Raw genomic sequence first — 12,453 nt, forward strand, 5'->3', positions numbered from 1 at the left:
AAGAAAAACATTTCTTTGTTACAGCGGATACAAATCCTGCAACAAATCTCCACTGCTTCTACTTCTTGCTTTCATGGAAGCAGACATAGGGCTTGACTCACTAAAGCGTGCTAAGTGATAAGCCACTTTGCACGTGATATCATGCGCGTAAAGATGCGCGCGCAGAGGTATGACTTTGTGTGAATGGCGTTACGTTTTGCGCGCAAATTATCGTTTCAACGTGCTAAGTATCATTATCACGTGAAGTCAGTGCAGATCACGAGAACGGTATGTAGATAATGAATTATTACTGTATACACTTTGTGCGCGCTGTATTACATGAACTCACATGTTAATGTACGCACCATTGCCGATTTCATTGCCAAACTCTATCTTTTGATTGCAGTGAAGCACCATAGTTTTCAATGGCATTCCACAGTTAGCACGTGAAGCTTAACGCCGCTCGGGCGATAAAACGTGACACGCGAACGGTGGAAACTGTTCGCACGCATAATGCTTTGTGCGCTCGTTTGCGCGTGCAAAGACTTTACACGTGATAACTGAGTTATCACGTGTAAAGGCTTTAGTGGATCGAGCCCATATTGTTAACATCCTGTGCTTTCAAATGAGCTTATCTGCCTTATCTGCTGTGGCAGTCAGGTGGAGAGATCAGGGGAGAGATCAAATTACAACTTGTGCTTAGTCACAGATGAGGGGGAATTAGACAGGCTAAACTCTCTAAATAAATACAGGGTGTATTTCTCTATGCTTTCCTTCTGTCCTGTGCAAGAGTTCAGGTCCACTTTAAGGAAAGGTAAACTCTTGTACTATTTGGCTTTACTCATCACTTAGCTTTGCTATTGAATGAATGTTTTAAAGGTCATAAATAGGCTTTTGGGTTAAGACAGATTTGTTTCCTTATTTAATGTTTTTACTTCAGCAAGATAAACACGTCCCTCCCGGTCTCCAGCCACCAACTGCGCCATGGAATTCAGATCCACACTCCTTGCTGAAGTCCCTCTGCTGTGATTGGCAGGTGACTGGGACAATGAGCAGCATTGTTACATCAAAATACCCATTGTTCCTCTCACTGCTGTATCAGGTTGCATGATGCCCAGGTGGTCCTGGGAGCAAAAACTCACTTCTCAGCTACATCTGAAAGTAGCAAGATGCTTAAACTTCTCAGCAAGATGCTTAAACTCTGTAATATATATAGACTGTATATATATTTCTGTTATTCTGTTCTGGGGAAAGTTGAAATGTTTAGCTCATTTTAGGCCCCTTTTATGCTTGCACTGGAAATCTGCATTGCATTGCCCTGTTTTTACCCCAGAGTAACACAACCGCAATGCAAGGCAATGGGGCCTCGCACACTTACCGCGTCATATTGCACTGGAAGTGCTCGATCAGCCGCTGAGCCGCCAAAAAGTCAACAGTGCGTTACCGATGGACTTCTGTGACCACGACAGGGGAAGTAATGTACATAAATGGGCGATGCAGGAAATGTGACCATGTAGACGACGGCAGTGCAGCGCGCATGCCCGGAACGACAGGAATATAACTGGGAAACCCGGGAATCCCAATGACGTACTTCCTGTCCAGCACGACGTACCTCACTGGACAAGGGGCAGTGCTATGCATATGCCCCCTGTTGCCGCACTATTCCGCAGAGTCATATGTTAGGCATTTTGCACAATGCTGTGCAAAGTGACGAGGGGGGTGGGCATTGCACCGTAAACGCACAGGAAAGGTGTAAAACCGGTTTATTTGTCAGCCAAACAAAAAACAAAACACCACATTGGGTATTCAGCAGGGTTTAGGTAGTCACACACAAGATATACAGCCTTCCGCTTCCTGTACCAACCCTACCCCGGGTTCTCTTCAGGGCCCGTTTCCACTATCGCGAATTCGCATGCGTTTGCCGCATGCGAATTCGCATAGCCAATACAAGTGGATGGGACTGTTTCCACTTGTCAGGATTCCTTTGCGTTTTTCTGTGCAGAAAAAATCTGCACGGCAGAGCCATCAGAATTCGCATACCGCTATGTGAATCGCATACAATGTATTTAATAGGGAATTTCGCATGCGGCATTGGTATGCAAATTTTCATGCGAATTCGCATACGATTTTGCATGGAGTCAATGGAAAAGCACACAGGCACTGCCATGGTTAAATTCGCATACATCGTCATCCATGCGAAATCGTATGCGAATTTGCATGAAAATTTGCATACAACCGCATGTGTAATTCGCATGCGAATTTTTACTGCGGCAATTCCCACCGCACAAGTGGAAATGGGCCCTCAGGGTCACTGCATGCCACCCCTGATACTATTCACACACTGGCTCTTGAGTGACACCCTGCCACGGTCCTAATGACAGTCCTCAGCCACTCGCTTAGGGCTCAGACACATAATAAGCACTTTTATGAGTGCTTTTTGGCCTCCAGGGCAATCGGAGAGCTTTTTAAAAAAAACACTCCCATTGACTTCCATTAAAGTCGCACTAAAATCTCGATTGTTATGCAAGTCAATGGGAGCGTTTTTTAAAAAGCTCTCAGAAAGCTCTGGAGGTTGAAAAAGCGTTTAGAAAAGCGCCAATAGTTTGTCTGAACCCTTATTCAAGCCTTTCCTGGACTATCAGTGCTGGAGTTCAACTCCCTGTAGCACCTCAGCAGCTTCTCTGCTCGGCAGATTCCCCCACTGGACAGTTTTTCAGCAGCCTCCTTGCTCCACACACAGCCCACTGTATACTGAGAGCTGTAGCCAATTATGCAACTGCAGGTGAGCTGATTAACCCTCCCTGTGCCAGACTCAAGCTTGGACTTGAAAGAGTGGCGTGTAAGCCCACCCTTCTCCCAATACAAGCCGATCCTGGATCCCAGACAAATACGAATGAAAGTGGAGTAGCTAGCTTGCAACACACCATTAATGGCCTCTATTCACAATGAGTTATCACATTCTGTAACAAAATGTCATAAAAATTACCAACTGGAGTATGACCATGTCTACATTCACAATATCTTCCACCGTTTATTACCGTTTGCAGAAAAAAGGGCAGTAAAAAGCTATGAACACACATTCGAGGGTTGTCACCTGTTGGGGAATGGGAATATGTTTTCTTTTTTGTTGTATGTTATTTACATGTTGCTCACTTATGTTGAGCATTCATAAAAATTCAATAAAATTTCTCTTAAAAAAATAAACGTTAAAATGTTGGTATTTGGTATTGACCAGAGGGGGAGCCCCATGCTCACTGAACTCCTTCCTTTTGCCACCCAGAGTTTAAAAGAGCTTTCCAGAGTTTAAAAAATAAATAAAATAAAAATGATTTAATATTGATTTGAGTTGGCAGGGATATTTTTTAAAGATTTTCCTCGACAAAATCCATGTAAAACCGTAACCAAGAATTGAACTTCATCCCAGTCACTAGCTGATACCTCCTTTCCCATGAGAAAACTGCATTGTGGGTAGCCACAGATGTTCACTTAAAGATGAATAATTGCAAATGCCTTCTGTTTTGAGAAGGCAAACCACATTAAGCATTGCTTTTTAGTAGGAGGGCTTTTCGGTCTCTTTTAGTCCCCTCGTGGTTTTTGGTCATCCCGAGCTGCTTGGTTACTCTGTATGGATAGACCAGTCTTCAAAAGCACTCAGGGGTGAATTGCTTTCAAAGCCTTCCAAGTACTCTTGAGAATTTCAACATGGACTGCAGTGGACCGGGGGCATGGAGAGAGAGGAGCAGGAACGCTCTATGGGTTCTAGAGCCTTCTCGCCCCATAGGTGAGTATCTTAATTTTTTTTTAGGTGGCTTCACATTTGGGGACAATGCTACTTATTCACTGCTAATAATGGTGGCTGCTGCATAGAGACAAAACTCTGTAGTGATAACAATAGCTGAGAATCCCAAGGTAAATCTCTTTATCGCTACTTTGGCTACCACATTTGGTGTTAGTCTTTTTCTTAGATGTAAAACTTGGATTTTTATCACGGTAATGCTAAATATTTTTGTGGTAAAAATATTTTTAAGGTTTGTCTATTTTTTTTTATACATTAGGGCTTATCCCAAATCCCTGCTAGTTTGGCAGGTAAAGTTTTGTGAGCAGAAAAAGCGACTCATTTTACTATTGTAGTATATAGAAGACTTTAACATCACAAGAGCAAAGTCCCCAGACTTGGTGAATGACAACAGCCAGGGTCCAATTTTTTATGTCATATTACTACACAACAGTAAAACAAGACTTCTTGTATGTATGAAGCCTGCCAGTAAACCAGCAGGTGGCGCTCCAAACAAATATCAACATCCCAGTTCTGATATTGATCAATTTTAGGGCTGAATCCTAGAAATAAAACAATAATGAAAAAAAAAATCCTACATCCCTTGTACTGTTGAAATGATACCTCCTTGTGATGTTCTCCCTCTGTGAGTGCTGTGACTCTGAGCATGCATGTGCGGCGGGTGTGCCAGTGTATGTGTGTGCGCGGTGCAACTATGTTACTGAACGCTGAATAACACTTGACATCTGTTCAGCCCCAAGTCTTTACAGCTGGGGGTCACTCAGTTCTTCCAGTGCTTATAAACTGAGCAGAGAGACTTCACACAATGGGTGGATGTAGGAAAATGCAGAACAAAAAGCTTTTTATATGAGGGAGCTGTGAGCCGTACAGAGACATCTGGATGGAAGGAATCTATACATCTTTTTAAACATACAGGAAAGTGACCAAATCAAGGAGAAATTTTAATTGTTTGCAGTAAATTTTCACTCTATCGGAAGTGTACAAACCAGCATTCAGTACCAGTGTTTAGTACCAATTTTTAATCTTAAAATGTAAAGTACATGTAAACTTATACGTTTCTTCCAGAGTAAAATGAGCCATAAATTACTTTTCTCCTATGTTGCTGTCACTTACAGTAAGTATTAGAAATCTGACAATACTGACAGATTTTGGACTAGCCCCTCTTCTCATGGGGGGTTCTCAGGGTTTTCTTTATTTTTAAAAGCACTTTGTGAATGGCAGTTGCTCCGTCCAACTGCCAAAATAGTGTGCAGCGAGCAGGGAAGCTGGCCAGCATCTTTGTGTAAATCTTTTTCAGGGAATGTCTTTATAATGAATAAAGGCCATGATGAGAATCCCCCATGAAGAGATGGACTAACCTGTCGTTAATGTCAGATTTCTACTACCTAGTGTAAGTGACAGCAACATAGGAGAAAAGTAATGTATGGCTCATTTTACTCTGGAAGAAATGTATTTCTTATTTGTATATGTTTTACATTTTAAGATTTTCATGACAGTTCCTCTTAAAGGTGGATTTAGGACCCTTTTACAGTTGCCTTGCAAGTGTACGTTGCGTTACTCTGTTTTGCCGCAGGGTAACGCAACGCCAATGCAAGGCAATTGGGCTTAGCACCTCTACTGCGTCGCGTTTCACTGGAAGTTCCCGATCGGACGCCGAGCCGCCGCAAAGTCAACAGCATTTTACCGTCAAACTTCTGAGGTGACGCAGCGTGGCGGAAGTTATGTACGTCAATGGGGGACGTAGGGATTTTAAATATGTTGGTGGCGCCCATGCGCAGAGCAACGGGAATATGTGTAACGATTGTGGAACTTTCTCCGTGATCAGCGCACAACGTGTGCGCTGACACGGCGGAAATCCTCCACAAGCGTGTAATTGCAGGCACCCAGCAAAAGGTGCTACGCACCTGTAGAGGGAAATTCCTGTCGGCAGATGGCGCTGGGGAGTGCAGAGGAACCAATCCTCTGTACCTCCACAAATGCCAGACAGGAATTGTACGAAGCGCAGAACGCAATCGCAAGAGAGGCGATTGCAAATGAAAATGAGCAAAGGGACAGGTTGTATGTGTGTGCGCCAATCCAGTCGCCACCCCGCGACCGCGCACACACAACAGCAGATATGAAATAGGACAGGTTGAAGAGATAGCTGGTAGCAACCGCTGCACCAGCTATACTCCAAGAACAGAGATCAGAACCATTTCCTGTCGACCACCGTAGGGACAGGACAATGGCGACAGGCAAGACAAGACAGAACAGGCAATACAGATAATACAATCCTAACTGCACTAGGGAAATCTGCCTAGCGCAGATTCAGGAATTACTCTAAGCTGATGTTCAAACAGAGAGCAAGGCTGACACCCCACCAGGAGTGTTACATAGGACGTAATCCTTATGACCAGCGAAGCATTGTGGGAAAGACATAGTACTTATAGTAGACGCCTCCAATGAATGTGGCCAGGCAATTTGCATGACAACGTATGCAAATTCCTCTGCAAGCACAAGCTGCAAAACTGACAGAAGCTCTTCTTTCCAGAGTCCTGCAGCATGCAAACCTACACAATTGTCAAAGGGCTGCCTGCCTGCACAGGCAGCTGAGCAAATCATCACAATATGATGAGGAAAACCGGGGGATCCCAGTGAGGTTCTTCCTGTCCAGCATAGAGTATATCACTGAGTGAAGGGCAATGACAGACGACAAAGGGTGCGCGGGGGCGGGGGGGGGGGGAATTGGTGTTATGCATATGACCCAGAGGGTGCACTCTGCCGCAGGGTCATATGAATGACTTTTTTTGTGCGTTGTGGTGCAATTCGAGGGGGCGGAGCAAAACAAAGCAATGACATGGGCAGGTGTAAAACCGCACTTATATTTATACCTTTTCAGGCACATAAACCAACATCACTATAAATCCATGAACCAAACTGGGACCCTACTGCATAAAAAGTCATATTTTTTGACTAGGTCTTTACCCTGATGCCAGTGCTGCCAGTTAGCTATAGTTTGGAGCAGTGCATGCTGGGCCGTGTGGATTGCACACGCACCACAAGCTCCGCTGTGCATGTCAGTCATGTTTCTACAATGCTCACGGGTTTAAAAAAAAAAAAAAAAAAGGGTGAACCTCTGGAGTCAGCAATACGATGCAAAGCAAGACTGTGACCAAGTGGAAACCTACAGCAGAACATAGCAGCGTGCTCTAGGTAAAGCAAAAAGCAGTTCAGCAAGCATATGTTCAAAAAGACAGCCGTTTCGCGCCAATCTGCGCTTCCTCCGAGGCTGCCTATGACATATTGTAAGCGTCAGGGCACATATAATTGCTGATTGACATTATTTGTTCCTTTAATCCGTAGGCTAAAACATTTTGTACCGGAAATTCCTTTTCCAGGACAGAAACGTGCCAGTGTGCGTCCGCCAGAATGCGGGGCATAGCTGGAACGTGACCGGCTTGCTTTCAGGCTTAGGTTTTGAAGTTTTGGCATTCTTCATTTAGAAGCTGTTTTCTCTGTAACGGGTTTTTTATAGAATTGTTTGCGGCGGCGGAACAGAGTCACAGCTGGAAATGAGCTGTTAAATAACATTTTTTTTCTCAATGTCTCTTATTTTAATGTTTTTCCACATCAGAGGACTCTGCTGTTCTTCGTTCCTGCGTGACGGTCATTCACACCCTTTATAAAGCAGACCCAAGAAACATTCAACTGGAAATGTTTTCGGCGTCTCTCTAAAAACTAAACAAAGGTCATCTACTAAAACAAATGTGCTTAAAGCCTAACCCATTAAAGGACACCCGAAGCGAAAATAAACTAATGAAATGAACGATTGTATCCATCTTCCTTCCCCTAAAAATGACTTTTTAAATAAGATATTCCACAGATTAATTGTATGTTTAAATATACTTTTTAAGTTTTAACAGTTTTATTGTTTTTGCTCAATTACACATTCTTTGAAATATGCCAGAGCTAGAATCTATGAACTATTGATCCTTTTTATCTCTTTCCTGCTCTCAGAAGCCATTTCTGAAGGGAAAGTGTTTTATAATTGGAATTTCTTATCAGTGAGGGTCACACTGTAGTCACTTCCTGTCTGAGTCAGGACTGAGTCAGCCACTTACATACCTGATATTTAACCATTTCAGGCAGAGAAAGAAAAATAGGAACACAGCATAGTTATTAGTGTGCTAGGCACTGTACATACACGTGTCTATCTCATCATGTCACATGTCACTTCGGGTATCCTTTAACAAAAGTGAGATTAGTGAGTCCCTCACTCCTGGCAGAAAGTAAATACCTTTATTTTGCAGGATTTTTTTTGCTGTCTCTGTTGGTGTTGGAGAGATTTTTCCGCTTCCTCCTTTAGGCAGGAAGTGAGGGAAATACTCAAGGCTGGTACCCACCATGTGATTTTCCCATACAATTTTTAGACAACAGGTGATTTTTCGAGCAATGAGCAGTTGTTTCCGCGATCTCTCAATGTGGGTACAGGCACGAGATCAAGCGAATGACATTTAGCGGCCGCCATGGCGGATCGGATCTTTAAGATGCCTGACGACTACGCATAAAGTACCTGGATCGATTGACTTACTGTTCGTGCCCGTCGGGTGCCATCATGTAACGTGGCGTGACATCGCACGCAGGAAGACGAACCGCTAACCGCTCATCGTCAAGGGGACGTCACTGTACCCGTTGAGTGGTGAGTATTCAGTTTCACAGGAGAGCAATTAAAGATCAAAGCCCAAAAATATTTTTAATGGTGGCCATAAATTAAAGAGAACCCGAGGTGTGTTTAAAGAATGTTATCTGCATACAGAGGCTGGATCTGCCTATACAGCCCAGCCTCTGTTGCTATCCCAAACACCACTAAGGTCCCCCTGCACTCTGCAATCCCTCATAAATCACAGCCGTGCTGTGAGGCTGTGTTTACATCTGTAGTGTCAGTCTCAGCTGCTCCCCCGCCTCCTGCATAGCTCCGGTCCCTGCCCCGTCCCTTCCCTCCAATCAGCAGGGAGGGAAGGGATGCAGGCGGGGACTGGAGTTCTGCAGGAGGCGGGGAGAGCAGCAGACTGACACTATAGAGATAAACACAGCCAGCTCTGACAAGCTGTTTGTCAGCGGCATGGCTGTGATTTATGAGGGATTGCAGAGTGCAGGGGGACCTTAGGGGGGTTTGGGATAGCAACAGAGGCTGGGCTGTAAAGGCAGATCCAGCCTCTGTATGCAGATAATATTCTTCAAACCCACCTCGGGTTCTCTTTAAGGGTGCTGATATTGCGGCACGATCGATATTCCGATTTCATAATGTTATTGATTCGGAAAAGAATCAATGCCACAATATGACCACCCGATCAATCAACCTCCAAACAAAATCAGTCAATTGTATCGAACCAGGATGGAGGAATTTAAGTCTCAAGGGCTCTATTGGGTGTGCAACGGTAACAGCGTTCAATATTGGGATGGCCAATGGACCCCAGCCAGTGTCAACCCAAGGGTAAAACTGCCCCCCTCCCCAACAAGTGCTCAGTGTTTGAAAGTCTCACCTCTCCGCTGGTGCGACTCCTAGCCTCCTCCAGTGTCCACTGTCATGGTGAGTGCCTGTATCACATGACACTGGCGCATGTGTGATGTCACAACATGTGCCAAGTCATGTGGTACCGGCCCTATCGGTTACGTCCAACACCAGAGGGTGCCAGGAATCATGCCAGCAGAGAAGTGAGACTTTCAAACACTGAGCACTGGCACAGTGGGGACACTTTACACTTAGGGGGCGGCCTGGTAGGCAGCAGCAGGACGATTCCCAATAGATTTCATGCTGAAATCTATTGGGAATCGCTGTGCAGTGTGTGGCTGGGCTATAGATCCCAATTTGATCAGAGAGGGATTTATCTGATCGATCTGGCCAAACATTGAGTGATGTATGGCCAGCATAACCATTGCCAAACAGTTGCATGCTGGGGGTGTTTTTATCTAAAATATATTGCTCCTCTTCTCTTTAGTTCCCCCTCCTTCTAATGACATAAGACAGTGCACTTCCTAGTATAGTGTATGGGAGCGTATGAAGACTCTGGCAGGAAGGCAGGCAATGAATACACAATTAGCAAGATGAGAAAAAAAGTAAGAGAGGAAATGATGTCAGGAGGTCAAAGGTAACAAAGATGGAAACTGCCTAGAATAGGATTTTCTGCTTTTCCTTTATAAAATTTACAGGAATCATAACATTGACTGTACAATACATCTGTTATGTAAGTAGAACTAGAATGTATCTACTTATGTGTTTTTTTTTATTTCTAGGTTAGTATGGGCGTCACTTGTTCTTTAATGATTACTCCTATTCAAAGCATCTATAGAAGTGATCATACCCCACCACATTATCAATAAAGAGCTAATACTGCGTTTGAGGGAGGGCCCCTCGGGGCCCCTCTGGCCCAAGAGCCCCTGTGTGGTCGCAACCTCTGCAGCCCCTATTGCTATGCCACTGCCCATGCTCCCTCTATGGGACCATTGAGGTACAAATGAAGTTTTTCTGAACACAGCAATGCATCTCTGTCCATCACCTGTGGATGTTTAGCCTGCAGAGAATTCTGAACCGCTAATGGTTAAGTGTCAGGCCTGTACAACAGTGATTTACACAAGTTCTTTAATGAGCTATGAGGAGTGTGGAGTTCTGGCCTAGAACGTCTTTTATGTTTTGTGTATGTCAGTTTTCACAGTCTGGGCATCACCAGGAAACATAAAATCTAAAACATACATCCATATTTGTAAAAAGCAACATCATGGCCCAGAAGTGCCAGAGAAATTGGCAGGCTATTAAAGGAAGATTGGGCTTTAGAGGCCGCCATTGGAGGCGGGGAGCTTGGCAGCACTCACTAACCACTTCAAGAGGATTTTTCTCATTATGCTGAGAGGAAGGGGACAAGGAGGGCAGACAGAACAACAGAGGGCTGGGAAGCAGAATGAGATTGGGGAAGAATAACAGACAGTACGGGGCAAGGACAAGACTAACTGTAATGTGCAGGGCTAAGGGCTCTTTCACACTAGAGGCTGCGGTAGAAAAGGCTGAAAGTCAGCCTTTTGCTTAACGCCAATACATAGCGTTTTCAAAGCCTTTTGAAAGAGTTTTACAGCCCATATGAAAACGTCCTTTTTTTTTTCTTCTATAAAAATAAGTGAACAAGATAGCTGTAAAACGCTTTGAAAAGGCTTTGAAAAGGCTGAAGTTGGCGTTTTCCATTGACTATCATTGAAACGCCAACAGCCAACTTCGGCTGTAAACAGCCCTGAAAAAGCTCCTGGGAGCGTTGAAATGCAACGCTCCAAAACGCCGAGTTAGATGTGAAAGGTAAAATGAAAGTCTATGGACTTTCTTTTACCTAGCAAAACGCCAACTTCGGCCGTGGCGTTAAAACGCCGAAAAATCCCTCTGGTGTGAAAGGGCCCTAATTACAGCAGCAAGCTGGAAAGCACATTTTCAGGGCTGTATGTTTCTTGAGCTGAGAGATGGTGAAATGTGATTTGTCCCTATAACTGACTGACATATGAGCATTATGAATGCTGTGACATTGCCCGAGGACTGGTGCACACACATGCTCACACTACAAGAGCTTTTAAAGCGTTAGTGATTTTGAAAAGCTCTAAAGGACCTGTAAAATAAAATATTGGTCTGCAGAGGGGCTGGAACTAAGCTTAAAGGGACCCTGAGTAAATCAAGCGCTGATAATACAAACAATGCCATTCGGCTGCATTTTAACTGCACTAGAATGGCGCTCATGTGTGGCAGACAGGGCGCCGAAATGCTCGGCAAGCGCGCAGTTCAGTCATCCAATCTGAAAGAGGCCTAAATCCTGGGAGTATAACCACCTATCGCAGGCTTGGGAAAACTTGGCCCTCCAGCTGTTAGGGAACTACAAGTCCCACAATGCATTTGCCTTTAGGAGTCATGACTGTGGCTGTAAGACTTCTGCAATGCATTGTGGGACTTGTAGTTCCTTAACAGCTGGAGGGCCAAGTTTGCCCATGCGTGATCTATTGGTTCCCTGTGCTTAGTGTTGATAGAAGATTTTGTATGAACACAAGTTTGCACCCACTTTGTCCTTCAGGCCGGTTTTACAGTCCCCCCCCTCTCCCCCCCATTCAGTGACGTACTTCCTGCCCACTTTCTGGAAGTATGAGATCCCCGTCGCTCCGCACATGCACGCCGTGACGGACTGTGCTCCATCGTTTACACTACATCTTCTGCCCATAGACTTGCATTACAGGAAGTTGTGTGTGTTAAGCGCGGTGCTTGCTGTAATGTGCTACAGCACTTGCGTCGGATTGGATACTTCCGACACACAGCAACAGACCATAGACCTGCATTGTGGCCCTCTTGCGGTATCACCTGCAAGTGTAAAAGGGGCCTCAATTTTTCTTCTCTTTGAAGATTTGATATGTGTGGAGGTTACTCCTCAGTAAACCAATAGCTATTCCAAAACTGATCAGATTGGAAGACAACTGAACCAATGAGCCTTTGCTCTCTTCTTTACCTCATACAGGATGCACAACAGCAATAAAAGTAGCTGTGTTCTCACAGAGGATGAACACAATGTGGTACTTACACAGAGCCTGGACTTGCTGTGGGAGGAGGACCTGCCAGATGAAACGAAACAGATGTTAAATGGCATAAAAGCAAATTTATTCATATTTTTAACACGACATTT

The 12,453-nt window shown here is 44.5% G+C and overlaps 1 protein-coding gene across 7 annotated transcripts in view; it reads right to left on the reverse strand.

The window, feature by feature from the left end:
* ROR1 (receptor tyrosine kinase like orphan receptor 1) overlaps positions 1–12,453 on the reverse strand; it is a 428,674-nt gene that overhangs the window by 69,332 nt on the left and 346,889 nt on the right. For all 7 annotated transcript variants that reach the window (XM_068239315.1, XM_068239313.1, XM_068239314.1 and 4 more), the window contains one exon: positions 12,352–12,382. In XM_068239315.1, the coding sequence (XP_068095416.1) occupies positions 12,352–12,382 (31 nt within the window). The remainder of the gene's footprint in view (positions 1–12,351; positions 12,383–12,453) is intronic.

This window comes from Hyperolius riggenbachi, chromosome 6, assembly GCF_040937935.1.
Source record: "Hyperolius riggenbachi isolate aHypRig1 chromosome 6, aHypRig1.pri, whole genome shotgun sequence".
NCBI lineage: Eukaryota > Metazoa > Chordata > Amphibia > Anura > Hyperoliidae > Hyperolius > Hyperolius riggenbachi.